Source organism: Gymnoscopelus braueri (genome assembly GCF_963280865.1).
Source record: "Gymnoscopelus braueri genome assembly, chromosome: 14".
NCBI lineage: Eukaryota > Metazoa > Chordata > Actinopteri > Myctophiformes > Myctophidae > Gymnoscopelus > Gymnoscopelus braueri.
In genome coordinates this window covers 32,978,956-32,998,164 of record NC_137619.1, presented here as the reverse complement: position 1 = coordinate 32,998,164, position 19,209 = coordinate 32,978,956, and the positions used below count along the sequence as shown (strand labels likewise).

Genomic DNA, 19,209 nt, shown 5'->3' with positions numbered 1-19,209 from the left:
GATGTCGCCATTTACATGCAAATGCAGGGAGATCATGAGGGCCTCGCGCCGTAAATTCGCACACAAAAAAAAGAAAAGAAAAGGCGAAAAAAAAAAGAAAAGAAAAAAAAAGAAGACGTCACCCTCTCCTCAATACGGAGGATGAAGCAGCCAGACGGGAGGTCTCTCTCATACAAAGTCAGTGTGCGTTTTTTTATTGAGAGAATCCTGACGACTTTGGTTTTTATATCAGCAGACACTGACTACTATGGGGGGTTCATTCACTGCGTCCATTGAATGGTATAAGATAATAGGCCCGTGTGACATTAACCGGTCATTAAAATGACATAAAGGGCCGCCTTGGCAGTATACGGTCAACATGCAGGGAGCAGAGCAAACAACAGTTTGCACTTGTTTCTTCCCTCAGACACCCCACTTACCTTCAGCATAATATAAGAGTTAATCTATAGGTATACCCGGATCGCTGGCCTTGCGGTCCGGGCACCTATGGCTGCAAAACAGACAGCATATCGCGGGTTCGAATCCCGTTCCCGACGACCTTTGCTGCATGTCACTCCCCATCTACTATACTATCAATAAAGGCAGAAAAATACCAAAAGAAACTGTTAATCTAGGCTACGTAAACCCAGAAAATAGCAAATTAAAAGAATATATAAAACATGTGACAAACACGCATGTTAAAAGTTGTTCATGCATATACATTCACTAAAAAACAAACAGGGGGATCAACATTTCTTTTATTTTTGAACGTGTCATGCTAACATTCACCTAATGATGAAGAGCGCATTTTCCACGGTATAAGCCCACCACGCAGATGATCCCACAGAATGAGCCGAGACGGATTCAGCCTCCTATCCGTGCGTGGAGCAGCTGACTCCCTCTCTCCACGTCCAGATGGCCCCTGCACACAGATTTGCATTCATTTTCCCTCTAATATCTTCTGAAATAGCGGGGGCAGCTGCATTTGTTGTCAAATACGGTTTAAAACCCCCTTTCAGGACAGCATCGTTATACCTACGTGACGGGTGTGGGGATCCATTTTCCCTCTCCAGTCAACAGTATCAGATCTAAGAGGATTTGTCTCAAAGTCTCCTAATTTGATAATCAGATTTGAATCGCCTTGGTGCGTGTAATCAGGGGTTAAGTTCTAATAAACGACTTGAAACCGCGTGTGCAAAAAAAAAACATTGTGAGTTCTGGGGCAGATCAGAAAGATATTTGCAATCTCAACAGAACAGACAAAAAATAAAATAAAATAAGAAAATCTAATAAAAATAATAATAATCACAACATGCACTTCTTGGTCTGTTTCACCTAAGGGGGGAAAAAAAGATAACATGTCAATGATGAGATAACCTACGAATCTTGCTTGATATTTTCCAGAAATAAGAAGAGACCCACTCTTAAATTATCAAAAATATTATTTTCACACCCTCGTTGTGTGACGAGGCAATTTGCCAATAGATTTTGTGAAGGTGCAAGCAACAGCTTATAATTCACTTATCTTTGGCAGCAGCTATTAACCCTCAGCACCAGCTAGATAGATTGCTCAGGATATAGCACACATCTCTCTTCCTCGCTCCCTCCCTCCTCTCCCTCCTCCATGCTCTCCTCCTTTTCACCACTAATGAACCGAATTGGTTCCTTTGCTCCTCTCGGACAGACTCGGACATGTGGGCAGTTGGCTCCTTAAAAAAAATGATTAAGATGTTTCTGATTACTACTGATTTTACAGGACGTGCGTGAGACAAAAGGGCGACACAAAGCCATGGATTTCCCCTCAAGTTTGTTTAATGTCACCAGACACCTATATCCTCTGATTATTAGTCTATGTCAAAAGATGGCATGTGATCTGAAAATCGTGAAATATTTGCATCAAGAGGTGATTGATTTGGTTTGACATGAATAACGTGCAGGTCAGAATCTAGTGACATTAAAATTCTGGTATGTTGTGGTCTATAATAGCCCAATTAAAAATAGATAAATAAAGAGATATGTCTATGTTATGAAATAGCCTACACAACACAATAAGTGAATGGCTAACAACTTCAGTTTAAATATTTAAACTAAGAATTAATCTAATTGATTTATAATCACATCATCTTCTGTAAACTCGTTTATCTTAATTGAATAATAATTGTAATGACAAATAGACTATTATCTCGCAGCATCATTAAAATCATCATCAAATTATATGCTTTTAAATAAAGAAACACGATCTATAATAGCTTAGAATTGTTTTTTAAAGATTTATGGACAATGTATTTGCAGGACTATTGGAGCTTGTTTCGTTACACCAGTGAACAGATCCCAACAACTCAAAGTTGTACAATGACAAATAAATGTAATGAAAGTTAAAAAGAACAGGAAAAAACCCAATATGGATATAGGTTTAATTTAATATTAACTAAAGCTATTACAATGTAGGCCAGATAGGCTAAATGTAAGCCTTGACAATCTATGAATTCCGAGTGTATTTTCTTTTCCTGAACGGATATTGTGTGATGGTTTACACCTCGTTGAATTTTCATATCATTAAGAAAAAAAAATTCAACTCACCACATATAGGCCTAAGCAAGAGGAAAAGTAGAGCGACTGTTCTCAGGTTGCTGCTATAGGCTTGCTCTCGCATAGTGGAGCCACTAGCTTGACAGGAACCGTCAGAGCTCCATATATGGTCAAAGCTACGCCCCATGAGCGTCATATTCTGACAGAGCCTCTCCCGTGGGTTTAGAGTTTTGGCTCCCGGGAAAGATTTCAGTCCTCGGGGAAAGAGGGCTTAGTTTTGCATGTTCCCATCCATCCTGCAACGACGACGAAAGGCCCCTTATCCAGCTCTCCTGTGTACCAGGAACACCTCCACCGGTGATCAGCCTCTTGCCTAGTGTTTGTCTTCTCGCGGAGAAGCGGCAACCTTTTTCAGGAGTGGTTTTATTCAACAAGAAGTCCTGAAGGTTTTGGATGCGGGTGCTTCAGGGATGTCGCCACTTTGAGAGAAGCATCACCAAAAACACAAACAACTGCCATCGATTTTTCTGTGAATTCGCCAAAACAAAGAGGAACAATAGCAACAAAAATCTCGTCCTATCGAACAATTCACTTTCCCAGTCTGTGGATACCACTCCAACTAAGTACAGCACTTTGAGAATTGTTCACAACGTTCCAACGCAGGACCGGACTGACGAGAGAGAGGGAGGCAAGAAGACCTGTGGACCGGGTTTTCCCTTCGCAACGCGTGAATCGGCTCTCGCCACTTATCCTGTAAAACCCTGAAGGATAAACACGTTTGGACGTTTATTTACCTAATTTCTCCAGGAGGCGTTTTTTTTTTGCACGCAAATCGTCCTAAATGTTTGGGATTCAGGAAACTATACCGCGGGGTGGGACGACGATGAAGGAGGAACCGCTGGGTTCGCTGAACTCGGTCCGCTCCTGGATGCACACAGCTGGGGTTGTGGACGCGAACACGGCCGCCCAAAGGTACGCATGCTGCCAAATCATCTGATTTTCTCACGCATTCCCCTCATATCGACCCTCAATCCCCTCAATACTCTGTATCAATTACGGTCTCCCAATGCTCCCCTTCGGCTTTCCCTTCTTTCATTACATCAGATTATACCCTTATTGTGACAAATCAAGAAATCTCCCGTTATACTCAAACGTGCTTCATGTGCATCTCCAATGTTTCCATCAGCTCCATCATCTATCCCCCGTGTCCGGTACTTAACCGAGATGGTCTCTTGTTTTCTCCCCGCAGCGGTGTTGGCTTGGCACGGGCACATTATGAAAAGCAGCCGCCTTCCAACCTCAGAAAATCCAATTTTTTCCATTTCGTCCTGGCGCTGTATGACAGGCAGGGTCAGCCCGTGGAGATCGAAAGGACAGCTTTTGTGGACTTTGTGGAGAAAGATAAAGTAAGCGCTTTATTTTAGAATAACAACAACACCGTTGTTGATAATCTGCACATGTAATGAAATTATGATCGTGTTCTTTGAAATGACAATGAGTAGAAGTAAGGGGAGTGACGTGCACTATATATTGATTTTTTAAACTCAATCCGTTGATGACCAGACAACGTTTGCATGAATAAGGCAGATTTTCATGTTTTTTTCACCCACAAACTATTAATTTCTTATCAATAGATAGATGTGAAAAGACAATTTCTGAGGATATTGATTTTCACTATTGTCTCCTGCAGGAACCAAACAGTGAAAAAACTAACAATGGGATACATTACAAACTACAGTTATTGTACAGCAATGGTGAGTAAAGCATCCTTTAATGTTCTGAAAACATAGGGACATTAATATATATATATATAGGCTTAAAACATAATAATACTAACACTATAACAACAACAACTACTACTACTACTTACACCTACTACTATATGCTACTACAACTACCAATCATAATAATAACAATATTATTATTATTAATAATAATAATAATAATAATAACAAAAACAACTGTAATACTACTACTACTACTACTACTACTACTACTATACTACTACCACTACTACTACTACTAATAATAATACAAATAATAATAGGTTAATAATAATAATAACAATAATACTAATAATAATTCAACAATGACTTAGCCTATAGTGGATGTAAAATACTTTATTATACCTTAATGCATTAACTTAATCGGCATAGAATCAAGACTGTATGGAATAATTTCCTTTATATTTTTTAAACTATAGTACAACCCTAAGATACTCTTCCTAACAAGTCATATATATTTGTTCTTCTTCCCAGGCGTCAGAACAGAACAGGATCTTTACATACGGTTAATCGATTCAATGACGAAAGTGGTAAGCTACTGTTACTGGTGTTTTCATGCCCACTGTGCCCACTTGCCCACGACTATACACTTCACCCGGTGCCAAACTTAACACGCTGCGCAAATTGTCACCCCTGAAATATAACATTTTCAGGTGCGTTTGCAAAATGCAATCATCCCACAAAGAAAATCAAATTACCTGTGTAACAAGAACAGACAGCTTCCATTTTGTCTGTTTATATACGTGTGGCCATATCACATTGCATAGCTGCAAAGTCAATTCTGCTTGACCGAGGGGTTAGCCGTCTTTAGACTGAGTTTTGTCCAGCATTACATTTTGAACTGTATATGGTCTGCAGTAGGTGCATGATTTGATTTGACTTTCGCTCATAATGTCAAATGCAATATCATAGCAGCACACATATTGAATTTGTACGATTTGCATAGCCTATGTTAGAAATCATAATGTCTGCAATGTTTCATTTCAATTTACGCACGCCCCACACAGAGACTCCAGTGCATGTAATACTATAAGTTATGGTGAAATGTACACGTCGCTGCCATGTCTTATGCACATTTTAAACCCAACACACAGCCCAGCAAACGCAATTACAATTCATAAAATAAAATCAGGCGGTCGAATTTGAGCTTTGCAGCAGTGTTTTTGTTATTAAATTGAGGTTTAAAGCAGAGCCATTCCGAATAGAGCCGTATACGCAGGGAGGGAACATTCCTGTGCGAATGATCCGAGTCAATGGCGCAGAACAAGCAGTTTATGGATTTCTGTTTCTACAGCTGCAAATAGCGACATAAATCAAACCAATATAGATAATCACCCGGTGCCCCAACAAAAAAAGATACATCAAGTCAAAGTAGAATTGCCTTCCATCCACAGCCACCATGATACAACTTGCTTTAGATTTGTCACTTTTACAGGATACAGGATAGGTGGGCACTATTGGGACATCTGGGCACCTCGATGTAAAATTGGCTATTTTGTCCAAAATGTAAAAAAAAAAAGATATATTTAAAAAATGGTCTTAAGTAATGTAAAGTATACATGATGTGAACATGCACTGTACATCATTATCAGACTTAATTGTAATCCTTCAACTTCTTGTTTATGCCCAGAAAATGACTGGATATACAGGTTTTGTTAACTTTCGTAGCAATTTGTAGCAATTGTAGAAATATCAGACCTTAATTGCCGGAATGTTTCAGCATGTTCTAATCATGTATACTTTACTTTACTTAAACATTTTCCAAATATTTTATTTTTTAAACATTTCGGAAACAAATTGCCAATTTAACACCGAGGTGCCCACCTATCCTGTTACCTCCACATTCTGTGCTGGCCTGCAGCCAACATGCAAGGCATTTAAAATGAAAGTAAAATATGTTGATTATTTATCATTTCAGCGCGTTGTATTAATAATGACTAGCCATGCACGCTATTGCATTTTTGGTAGCCTATACGTATTCCGTATACGAGTGAGTAAAGTGTCTAATGTCTATCCTTATCCTTAGAATAAGGGGAAGGGGGGGGAGAGAGAGAGAGAGAGAGAGAGAGAGAGAGGAGAGCGGCAGAACTGATAGCTCCACGCCATCTGTTTCAGCCAATGCTCAAAAATTACTCAACCGTACCACCAGACACACCGCTTTTTATCCACAGAAAGATCATTGTTAGCGGCTCAAAATAAACAACAGATTGGCCATTAACACTTTCCCCCAAATATCCCCAGATTATAAGCATATTGATGGCACTTCTCTATTGGATCTCTCCTCGTGAAAATCCCTCTTTCTCTCTCCCATTGTGTGTGTGTGTGTGTGTGTGTGTGTGTGTGTGTGTGTGTGTGTGTGTGTGTGTGTGTGTGTGTGTGTGTGTGTGAGAGAGAGAGAGAGAGAGAGAGTGTGTGTGTGTGTGTGTGTGTGTGTGTGTGTGTGTGTGTGTGTGTGTTTTGTTGTTGAAAAAAATCAGTTATAATTTACGATTTTTTATATAATTTATTATTATTATTATTAGCTTATTATATTGCTTGCTGCTGTGGTTGCTATTACAATTGAAATTATGAATTGTTTAATTGTAATTATTTCCTCACAATTGTTGGTCACTTGGTCTAATGTCATCATGCATTAATATTTTGTTTGCAATGCTATATGTGTGCTGTGAAATACCAGAGATGTTAGTGTTGTTGGTTTAGTTATTTAATTCTGAATATCTAATATAGTCATATGGTGACTATATTTATATATTATTAACATCTCATTTTCTTTCAAAGGCTATAATTTATGAGGGTCAAGACAAGAATCCTGAAATGTGCAGAGTTCTTCTTACTCATGAAATAATGTGCAGGTAAGCATTCTTTTCACTCAATTCATTTTGCAAGTATAGGCTAAAAGACATTTCCCTCTCCCTCCAACACATTTTGCCACTCATGCATTGATGCAGTAATCCAAACTTATAGCAGACACACTGTAAAGCCCTGAGTGTTAATCTAACTCTGAGAGTGTACAAATGAAACCAAATGGACCCATAAGTGCCCCACTTGGTTTCATTTTACACTCACAAAGAGTTACAAATGGATAAATTAACATTGAGGATTTTACTGTGCATATATATACACCTGTAAAGGCAATCCCTCAGCAGGGGTCTGCTTTCATTTCAAACATGGATAGCCTAATATAATCCAAACTTTGTTTTGGGGTCAGGTTAATTGCATGTATAATAAACAATCAATGACACAATTACACACATGGTTACACGTTGTGTCCCCCCCCCAACCAGTACCCCCATGGCACCATGTAGGTTGACAACACACAATGTGTTATACCTACAGTATGAAGTTATGCATATAGTGTTTTCATATCTATCAGCTTGATAGCTGTCTTGTTAGTCAGTTTTCTCTCTGTTAGCACAGAGTCAGTTCTCGCTTGATCCCACCTGTCATCAATGATCAACCAGCCTTTTAGCGTCATTTAACCACATAAATCTCAACCTCTCATGTTACCCATGCTATTCAGCGATGTCATTGATACTAAAAGGAAAAACGTCTTTTGTTGTTATTGTTGAGCTCAGCATGAGCTTTGTGAACATTGAATTCGGATACTGTCGGTTAACCTCTCCTTTGTTGCACCGGTGCATTGTTCAAGTTACTGCTTGTGAGCAAGTGCAGCACGAGAGAGGCGAGAATGATTTGTCTTTCTCCATGCATAAACTCATCACTCACGCTCAATTTATACATGCATCCATCACTTATTTGTGACACGTTGAATATGCTCATGCTCGAGAGGTAATATTTTTCCGTCACAGGGGAAGTGCATTTTGCTGTAGAATGAGGACCCAGTAGAACGGCTGCCTATTATCAGTCACAGACACACATAATAAGTGCCCTTCATAAAAATAATCCTCTACACTCCACTTGTAAAAATATTTTTAGGCATGAGAAAACACCATCCTTTGAGTTCTATTATTGCTCTGATGTTTTGCAGCACCTTATCTACAAAGCTTATCTCTCTAATAGGTTTTACTACATAGACATGAATATGAGACAAAGTTAAAGTCTATGTGGTTGACTGACAGATAGCCTTGTTCAAAGATGTTGTTTTTCTCTCCCTCCCACCATATGGCATTAATCAATCATATCCATACGCATGTATATGTTTTCATTTCAAATGGAAGCTGGCATGCTGTATTTGTGATTTATTTTTTTCGCCCCCCCCCCCCCCCCCCCACTTTTGATTCAAGTTCCAATCAAAGAACTGGAGGCAGTTAGCTATATAGGCTTATAGGGGGGAGATGGTTGAAACATGTGGTGAGGGATAGATTAGTGCTTTTGAGGCCATAATTGATAAATGCCCCTCAGAAATATTGGTTGAGGGTGGCACCTTGCATCTCCCCCAGAAATAGCAGCTTGGCAATTAGAGGTAAACAAAAGCTGAAGCTGTGAAAAGTGACTCCCCTGCCTCCTGGCCTGTTCCCCGCTCCACTCCCCTCCTCTCCAACGCTAAGCCAAACAACACAACATGTTGTTTTCACCATTTTTATCAGCCATCAGCATCAGTGGAATGGATGGATGTGGTGGAGGATATTTCACTCCATTTATTTTGCTTGTAACAAAACAGCTCTACCAGGCAATACATTTGCACACGGTGTGTGTTTAAAAACAAAACAGCGCAAAAAATAACATTGTTTGTTCTGAAACACACTGTCTGTGTCCTTAGCCGATGCTGTGACAAGAAAAGCTGTGGAAACAGGAACGAGACTCCATCAGACCCTGTGATCATCGACAGGTAAGGCTTCAATCTAGTCTCTTATGTGTGACTGGCATTTCTGAGCAATAGAGTGAGTGTGTGAGTGAGTGAGCGAGTGAGTGAATGAGTGAGTGAACGAGAGAGAGAGTGAATGAGTTCCCATGAGCGAATGGAAGAGTGAGCAAAGGGATAAGCCAATGAACGCACGAGTCAATGAGTGAGAGCTCCCTCCTGGTGTGTCTGGGTACCCAGGTGGGCTGACTTCCACCCTCAAGCCCACAGTGTGGGAACCGCGGCTGATTCTGTGTGAGTGTCTGAGGGGCGTCTTTCCCAGGTACCTGTGTGCTCTGAGGGGCGGTCGCCACCTGGCTAGGGTTTGCTCAATCACAGGTGTTTCAATCACAGGAGGATCATGCTGGGAATAGTCCTAATTAGCCTAGGAGAACTTCACGTTGATTTGGCTTCCTTCCCTTCTTTGTTTACGGCGGTGATGCTTACATTGTCAATAGCTGTTTTGGGTTTTTTTTTCTTCCTCTATTGACTGTTTCCTCCTCTTTCTCTCTCAAGTTAGCCCTGAGCTTAGAGGTTGTTGAAGTTTTGTTTCAAGAATGGATAAACGTTTTACACCAGCCATTTGTTTCTGAAGCTTCGGGGGTGGAGGGCGGAGGGGAGGGGGGTTTACAGTACATTGATGTTGCCTTCATCATGTTCTATAAAGGGGTTAGGAAACATTGTTTTTAGCCACTGACATTTTCGTCTCACTCTGTGTTACCCTCCTCGGGCCCACTTCTATCTTCGCCGACTGAACATGTTTGGGTGGGGTTCGGCCGGGTGGGTTTGCTGAGGTTCGTAGTGGGGTGCATTTCGGATGAGGTGGGGGGTCACGTTTTCAGCGTCAATCTCAATGTAACTCTCGCCACGTAGCGGGGAGAGACAGCAATGCTAATGTTTGACTAGCCAGAATCACTGTTTGCTTAGTGGAGAATGCCTGGTATCTGACAGAGGGGACAACTCTCTTATTAGTAATCAAATAGGGCTGAGCAGTTGTTGCCGTCACTCCACTCCAGCGGCTTCTCATGCATCAGGAAGTAGGAGTGCTGGCTGCCCTGGGAGCCTGGATGGATTACCAGAGCTACTGCTGTCTGCACCCAACACACACGCACGCACGTGCACGTGCACGTGCACGTGCACACACACACACACACACACACACACACACACACACACACACACACACACACACACACACACACACACACACACACACACACACACACACACACACACACACACACACACACACACACAGTACTTGGATATGTGTTGTTTATACCGTGGGTTATGCTTTAGGAGACTGTTTATATTGCGTTATGGCATCGGTCACAGAGCATGATATACAAATGTAAATTGCTGATGTGCTCAGGACAATATAGAGAGAGACTGGGCTTCATGTGCCGTATCTGTTACAAAGTGGATTGCTTCATATATTGGTCAGATGTGTTGCGGAGGAGCGATAGCACGCACATTAACATATAACTTGAGACGTGTACTTTTGTTTGTCTAATTTCCGCTGCTTTCATGTTCGCTTTGTGTCGCTCGGCTGCCTTTTTACTGCTTTGAGTTTCTCACACCATTGTTCTTCAATCTGTGGGACAAAACATGTAACATAAGTACAATAAGCAAAATGAATGCATGGAGAATTAAAGTCAAGCAAGAGGGATGGGAAGAAAAGAAGAACAGGGGGAAAAAAGAAGGGGACGGATATTGTAAGCTCAACTGGCTCAGGGAGGGCTCCGATTTTCATTGTGACGAGCCTGAATAGGAGTAGAGTATCCCTTTCCTTGCACAATGAGCGGCTCTGTTGAATCACAAAAGCATATGTTCCTCATTAGACCCTCCCATTGTCTCCATGTCGTAACTATGAGCCCGTCAGCTCACCCTAACAGACCCACGCCGGTTCCCAGTGACTGGAGGAGGCTTGCAGAGAGGGGCAGTTGTGAAAGGTTGCTGGGTTGAGCCAGAGTTAAGGCTGATTAATACTTGGTTGCGCGCCGGTGTCGCACACCAAAAATAGTAGATCTACAAGCTCACAACAGGCCGTGGTGCAACGCGTTGTGAACTTGTATCTCTGCTATTTTCAGTGTGCGACAAAGCATGTAACCAAGTATAAATCATGCACTACTGACATGACTGCCACACACTGTGGGCTTTTACTAGGTTCACTCTATTTACCGCAATTACCTGGCTATTGCCCGCTGAACTTGTGGCAAGCTTTTAAAGACACCATGTTTTACAGCCATTTTTTTTGTTACATCTGTCATTTTGTCCTGCGGTTGCTGTTGGCAAAAAATGATTATTTCCAATTGAGTAGAACATCGTTGAGTGACATAAACGTAGAGAAGAGGTTTGATTGTTGAATCAGGCATGACTCGTCTGTCTACAATTACAGTACGAAAACCGGCTAGCACTGCCACATTTCCTAGAGAAACAGTAGCATGGCCGAACCTTAAGAAACAGATTTGGAGTGAATCATTGATGGCGTTCATTTGCTGTAACATTTTCCCAGATGGTACGAGGGGGAAAGCGCACACAGCTAGCTGGCATCTAGCAAGACATTAACTGGCGTTCCCATGGATCTGGCATATCCAACGGAGTTTGGGAAACTTATCATTCCAAATGTGTCCTATTTTCCTGCGGTCAAGCCAGACATCTGTTTACCCTATTTTCTCTCAGAGTTTTGATACAGATTTTCACTCAGATTTTTTGAAGAGGAAGGATTCTCTTTAAAAAAGAAAAAAAAGGGGGGAAAATTGTTAGATATACTGTTGGCCTAACAGCTGTCACAAAGTTTCAACACTGTTTGGTATCTAAATATTTCAGCACTTACATTTGATGCCCCTGCATTATTCATGCTCATTTTTGGATGAAGAAAGAGCCTATTTTTATTACAATTCTGTGTGTTTATATGTGCGTTGTGAGGGGAATTTCAGTACCTCCTGGGAAAGCTGGTCCATCTTTGACTCTGTAAAAGAAACTCTATTGTATTCCAGTCGTGTTAGCATACATATTTTCCCCCCCACTCTCCTAATCAGGAAATGAAAATGTTGGAGACTATGTTGGCTCTGGCAGAAATAAAGGAGACACTGATTTCATTTAGTCACTAATTGTATCTCTATTGCTATGACTACAGCACTTTGCAGTTGGTTATAATCATATCTCCCCTTTATGAAGCCAGCAGTGGAATGGATGTCACATCTATAAGCTAATGGCGCCTTAAAGTAAGTGGGGGCGTGGGTTTATTCAGACGGTAATTTGAGTCCTGAGAGGTATAGTGATGAGGTGCCCAATATCTGATTAGGCGATTTCCCCATTTACAGTATATGTAGAGCAGTGTATAGCCAAACATAACTCAATTTGGGATGACGCTTCTGGACTGGTATTTGTCTTCACTCTCTCCCATATTGACTTTGTCTTCCCGCGTGTGAAAGATTAGATACATTGTTCAGGCTTACACATGGATTTTGTAATAAGAAAGCACATGCTGTTGAAAGAGGAGGGAAAATGACTCATTCTGCCTGTCAGAGTTCAAAGGTCATGCTTTACACCGAGGAGATGCAGCAGATTATGCGAGGGGAGCTGGGGGTAGAGAGAGAGCACCATCAGCGTGCACGCAACCATACATGAATTTTGAATTTAATGTACGCTCTCACGGCTTAGAATCCCAAGTCAATTTGCGCTCCGATTCAGAAAAAGGACCCTAGTCTTAGATCTAAACATGTCAGCTCCATTTATTCCACCGGCAACGCCACTCCCTTTCACTTCCTGTCACAAAGGTCAAAGGGCACTGACCTTTGGAGTGCTGCCCAGCCACTGAATAATTCATGACATTGACTTGTTTTTTCCCCTTGTCTCTTGTTTTTTTTTTTTTTTTTTTTTTGGTCAGCACACATGGTTGTGCTGTGGGAGGCTTTTATTCATTTAGCTCATTTATAAAGGCCTCACCGCACCTGTTCGTGTGTTAATGCAATTAAATTTTGGCCTAATGTAAATTTTGCTTAGCTTTCCGTTATGTCCCTCATTAGTGAGCCTGTATTTTCTAAATGACTTAGCGCTATCGTTCATTTATGGAACACCTACGAGGTCATTTCCCAGAGTGCACTTTACTTGTTGTCTAGTTGTTTACTGACAACAAAAGACCATCTCACATGTGGTTTCTTCAGCCTTCTAAGAAGCAAATCGGAAAATGTGTGCGCTCCCATCTGGTTTTTGCAGAACCGTGATTACCTCCAAAATCTGAACAAATGCCAGTATTTATAAGGTCAGCCCTTTATGCGGAAATGTGATGTAAATGAGAATCAGTGAAAGGGGACATTAAACAAAATTAAATTCATTGTCTCCTTTAATGTCATTTACATTTTTGGCTAAGCCCCGGACTGTCAAAGAGGATTTCTGAGACCATTTTAATTACACATCAGCAATGGAAAAAGAGGGCGTGTTTTTACCCTCACTGTTTTGATAACCTGCAAAGAAGAGGTCTGTTTATGAAGTACCTAAATGACATGTTTTCACTGCATCTGCTGAGGGGCAATTAAAATTACACACGTAGGTACGTGATAATGCGCTACTCCGCTCCTACCAGTCGTAAGTAGGGATGATGCAATGGAAGGGTCACAGAAGCGCTCTGTTGTTGTTATTGAGAGTCTAACGCTGCAGGTGCTGCTTGTAGATTCTTTTCCATCATACTGTAGTGTAGCTTTACAAGCATTGGACCATGTTTGATGCTCTAATGTAGTAGTCAATTAAAACAGTTGCTCTTGTATTGGAAATTCTCTCTCTCTCTCCATACACACAAACACATACATGCATGCACGCATACTTCGACGCACACACGAATGCACGCACGCACTCACACACAAACGCAAACACACACACACATGGCTCGTTTCCATCTAAGCATTTTATTTACGGCTGCTTTTTGTGTAACTCGTGTGACAGATGTGAGGTTTTTGACACCCGTTGAGAAACGGGAGAATAAACCGACCACCCCTGCCCGGGCCGACGTGCTGTTTGAGTGAAGCCTGTCTCCTCGTGAGCCAGGGCAGGGAAGAGCAGGAAGTGTTGAGGGCGAAAGCTGTACTTGGCAGCTTTCCGTTGGCTTGCACTTGCCGAAAAATGAAACCCAGACCCTCTCCGGAGCCAGAACCTCCTTCCCAGCGCTCCAACATCCAGGATTGGGTAATACTGTTCACTAAGCAAAACATTACCTCAAATTATTCTCGCCCTGTTTTCTATTCCCTCCTCCCTCGTGTCGGTTTTATCGCAGTTTGTAAATGTCAAGACACGTACAGAGACGCAGAGTATAAATGATATTTTCCAAATTATGCTCTCATGTTTGGGTTCACATGAGTGGCGGCTGAACGTAACGTGGTGCCTGTCGCTCCCACGGGAGACCCACCTCACTGGGGTAGGATTCCCCAGTGGCATCAGCTAATGGCAAGACTTGACAACAGCAGAGAAGCCGGGGGTGTTGTGTTTTACTAGTGCTGAGCAGGGGTGATGACTTTAACATGTGTGCGGAGAAAGAACGAGATGTTTGTGTGCTCGCACGTGCGTGTGTGTGTGTGTGTGTGTGTGTGTGTGTGTGTGGGGTGCACATGTGTGTCGACATGCATATGAGTGTTTGTGTGTGCGTGTGTGTGTGTGTGTGTGTGTGTGTGTGTGTGTGTGTGTACACGGTGTGCTAAAGAGAGGTGTGCGGTACGAAAAGAGTGGTGCAGGCCAACAGAGCGACGGATTGGGCTCCAGCTTGACGGCAGTGAAAGACGAAACATGGTTCCACATGTGTTGAGAAAGAGCAGTCCATCTGTCCGTGGAGACAACCCCTCCCCCTCACCGCCACCCAGCCCCTCCTCTCCTCTCCTCTCCCTCTCCCTTCTCTCTCCTTCCCTCTCTCCCTCTCTCTCTCACCCTCACCCCCCCCACCTCCACCAACTCTCTCTGCTCCCCTGGTTCTCTGTGCTGACAGAAACAAGGCCAGAGCTGGGGTGATGGGATGAAGGCTGGGCCAAGAGAAACACTGGCCCTTGCACATGCAAACACACACACACACACACACACACACACACACACACACACACACACACACACACACACACACACACACACACACACACACACACACACACACACACACACACACACACACACACTGGAGAGAAAAGGTTATCAGAGTTTTGTTTTGTGTTTGCTTCAACTTCCCCGTCTTCTACCGCATTTGTCGACTTTGCGGAGCACCACTGACAGGGCGCTTGAACGCAGCAGCCGCAGAGTTGATGCAAAGAATTTATTTTCATATTATGAAGGAAAACAATCCATTACGATTTATGCACTTTTCCACGGTGCACCGCCGCCACAGGGCCACGCCATGAAAGAACCTTACATTATTGAAATTAAATCTAATCTAAATAAAACATGCCACACTCGCCCTCAAATATTTAACAGCTCTCTTTTATAATTAAACTCTGTAGCTGTTTTGAAGATGTTGTTTGGTTTTTCTTAAAGCATTAATGACGCAAGAGCTTTCTCTAACTACCCACCCTGAATCTACGTATCGCATTTAGGTCACACAGACCAGTGTTTTTTTTCCTCTTTTTTTTTTTGCCTTTTTTTTCTTGTCTGAAAAACTTTTTTCTTCCTCTTGGCAATGTTCTCACTCCCATTCAATCCTTATTAGGTTCCCCCTAATTGTCAAACAAACTGTTGGGTCAACCTCAGTCGTATCTGGCCGTAAAACAGCACATTAGGCCCTGCTGAGGGATATATGTGGTATTTCATCGGAGACGGAGTAATGCTGGGGTTTTATGGTTAAGTACCAGTTCACGCCCACGCCATTTGTTTCGCATTAGAGTGGAGGTTTTGTAAATCAGATCAATATGTTCGCCGAGATGTGATTCCTCGCCGGGATCTCCCGAGTCGTTCTTTTTCCTCGAGTATTTTTCTTAGGGGACTGGTTGTCGATGCGCTTCTCCACACACACACACCCCCCCCCCCCAACCCCCTTCCCCTCCTCTTTCTTCCCTCCCTCTTCCCTGTCCCTCCCCCTGTCTCCACCTCAATCTATTTCCATTTTCTGAATGTAGCAATTTGTAGTGTGACACGGGCAAGATTAGGATGGGAAGCAGTTGGAGGATTTCATCGGACATGGTCCTGCTCCCACTGGCGTGGGGTCACAGGACAAAGATGGTGGTGGTGGTGGTGGTGGAGGGGAGGGGGGGGGGGATTCAGGGATAGGGTCATCAGTTACCACGGGGAAACGAGCTGGTCTGCTGCCTGCTCCGCTGGCCCCAGGGGTGCCCGGGATGTATCGGAGGAGAGGCCCCTGAGAAAGAGCCCTGAACCAGTGTCATTTATTAAAAGTGACAAGTTATTTCTAACTATAGCTCTGTTTTTATTGTTTTACAATGCTGTCATTTGGAACAGTGCCCCTCTGTCCGGGAATCGTGAACGAGTGATGAATGTACAAAGTGACCCCCTTTTCTTAGCATGCACACATCACTCGATGCACTCGGGGAACATTTGTGTCCAGTTAATTTTTTGTTGTGTGTTCCGTTATGCTGCTTAAACAAATAAAATATGCGGTTTTAATAAAGATCACGTACACATGGTAACCACAATGAAAATATTTCGCCACACACCAGCCTTCTCCAGGACATTTGTTTAGTAAATTAATAACAGCTTACAGTTATGTATCTCTGGCTGACCGCCCCTATAATCAGTACCAGAAGTTCCACAGAACACAACCGCACTGTGGCATGTCTGTGTGTGAACTGAAAGCAGACCCTGTAACCATCTATTTTTTGAGAGATGAGTCCATGTTCTATTTCTATGTGGACCAGATCGAGAGTCATCCTGTCCTAATAGCAGAGTGTTTATGCAGCGCTTGACCCCCCTCTTACGCATCGAGGGTCAGCGAGGTACTCTGGCTTAGCCCCCATTTTTACAGCCTGCCCCAACTGCGTTAATGATATATGACAGAAATTTCCTTGTGCTGGTTCAGTGGCAAGAAAGGTCCTGGCTAGTCTATATCAATCCATCTGACTTATGTTCCCATGTCTTGAATTACCGCTTGATGGAAACCTGCTGCGGGCTCCTCTTGCCAATTGAAATCAGATCTCCTCCGCAGCCTGCTGTGATATTGATCCATATTCAACACCCAGGCTGCCGATCGATCAGTATTGATTTACAATAAAAAACACTCCTCTGCTTGTTCAGCACCACGTTCAATACTTTCAAAGAAGAAAAAAAAAAGACAACGACAAAAAACAAAACAACAAAACCGTGATTGTTTTTTTTTTACCATGTAGTGACCAGCGGATATATAAATATGTGAGAGGAGATATTTCATTTCATGAGAGGATTGGGAGTTTAAGTGAAGAAACCTTGACCATATGGTCAGCGTGGCCGTCAGGGGAGGCGACAGTGGGAGTGAACAATGATGGCTCGCCACCCATGTGAGACAAACCAGTAAAAATGGTTTCACAGGATGACACCTCTGTAAGGACTCATTTATTCAAGTAGGCGTGTCCATTTTTCGAATTAGCTGCACATCTGCAGTGCAGTGCGGGGCGCTGGAGCTGTCATATCCAATCCAGGCCCAAAATTGAGACGGAATGCTAAAAGTGCGGGATCAGCCATGTGCACTTTGGCTTGATTTCTGCGCGTTAACACGATGACATGACTTCCTGTGGTTTTGATATTAATTGGCCACTCTTTTTCTCGTTAACCCGCCCTCACACACACACACACACACACACACACACACACACACACACACACACACACACACACACGCACACGCACGCGCACGCGCACACACACACACAAACATGCAAACACTTTCATGGCCACTGCCTCCCATGCAGTCACCATTAGCGCTGAGTGCAATGCACACTGCACAGCAACCTGGTACAGTGCAGGTTCAACTCCAGATCCAGTTTTCTCCGCAGCACATCTCGGTCCTAATCTCTCGGACTTCCTCCCCTCTGCCAAATAACTGTTCCCATCCAGCAGGTCCCAGCTCGGGCTCAGGCTGCCGACATCTGAAAGTTATTATCCCCAATCTCTGACATCCAGGAGTTTACAGTTATATAATGATGGGGAAAACCACATGTCCCTGGGGGCAGAGAACATTTTTGAGATGCCTCCCCATCTGTTTGGAGGTGTAGGGGGGGGGGGCTGCCTGTTCTGGGCCGAACCCCTAAACAGGACAGAGTGGCAGGCAGGCATGTTTCTTATTTGTTTAAATCTTTGTATTTTCTACCATTGGAGCGAGCCGGCCTGAGAGTCATTATATGGTGTGATAAAGCAAATCCAATTGGATCGGGTTCCCTTCTCCACGCAGCGCTGGTGGCACCAGCTACTCGCCGCTCATCCCCTCGACTGTGTTTAAGTGCTGGTTGTTTGTTTGTCCAGGAGAGGCCCAGGCCGGGGGGTCTAATGCGGGCCCGGGGGCCAGCCAGGTCGGAGGCAACGGTAAACCCGAGCTGCTATAGCGTAGCTGCGCTCCTCTCACCGCTGGCTCGGCCTTGTTTGGACTGCAGCTCCGGTTTGCTTTCTTAGAGGGAAGCTGAGCCCCCGTAATCACCGGGCCCTTCCCTCGGGTGGGGGAGCGCGGCAGAGACCGGAGGGAGTGATGACATAGGCCCATAGAGGCCTGGCCCTGTCCACCCCTGCTGCTCTTAGCGTATTTATTTTCTCTTCTCATTGTATGGTTTAAGTCACACCGTATTATGTTCGGACCCTATGCACGTGCACGGACACACTCAGATGTGATGAGGTGCATGGCGAAAAAAATCTGTAGGCTTTGTTTTTACTAATAACGCCGGGGATTAGTGACTTGCTGACCTCAGTGTAATCTTTATTAGTCTGTTAGCCATATCCTCTGGTTATGAGGCGGCCATAATTGATCTGATAGCAGAGGCAGAGGCATTGAGGGATAAAAAACAAGGTTAAGGCAGTGCCCGATATGAGGGCTAAAACATTTTAAAGCAAACCGGGTGTCACATGGTGACAGTTTAATAATGTGTGTTAGACCTAGATATTTTTTGTCAATGTCTAAACACTTTTTAAAAGTACATTTTTGGCCTTTTTCTAACCCATTGTTTGAGA

General features: G+C 43.2%; 2 protein-coding genes across 12 annotated transcripts in view; one reads left to right on the top strand and one right to left on the bottom strand.

Annotated features, from left to right (window-relative positions):
- Positions 1-884: 884 nt before the first annotated feature.
- Positions 885-19,209, bottom strand: part of LOC308101055 (methylated-DNA--protein-cysteine methyltransferase-like) — a 114,724-nt gene continuing 96,399 nt past the window's right edge. Inside the window, exon 6 of the mRNA XM_080450357.1 lies at positions 885-901. The gene's annotated coding sequence lies outside the window, so the exon portion shown is untranslated. The remainder of the gene's footprint in view (positions 902-19,209) is intronic.
- LOC308101054 (transcription factor COE3) overlaps positions 2,745-19,209 on the top strand; it is a 79,595-nt gene continuing 63,130 nt past the window's right edge. For all 11 annotated transcript variants that reach the window (XM_080450347.1, XM_080450353.1, XM_080450351.1 and 8 more), the window contains exons 1-6: positions 2,745-3,480; positions 3,758-3,914; positions 4,199-4,262; positions 4,767-4,822; positions 7,071-7,144; positions 9,013-9,081. In XM_080450347.1, coding sequence (XP_080306473.1) covers positions 3,350-3,480; positions 3,758-3,914; positions 4,199-4,262; positions 4,767-4,822; positions 7,071-7,144; positions 9,013-9,081 — 551 coding nt within the window. In that variant the 5' untranslated portion in view covers positions 2,745-3,349. The remainder of the gene's footprint in view (positions 3,481-3,757; positions 3,915-4,198; positions 4,263-4,766; positions 4,823-7,070; positions 7,145-9,012; positions 9,082-19,209) is intronic.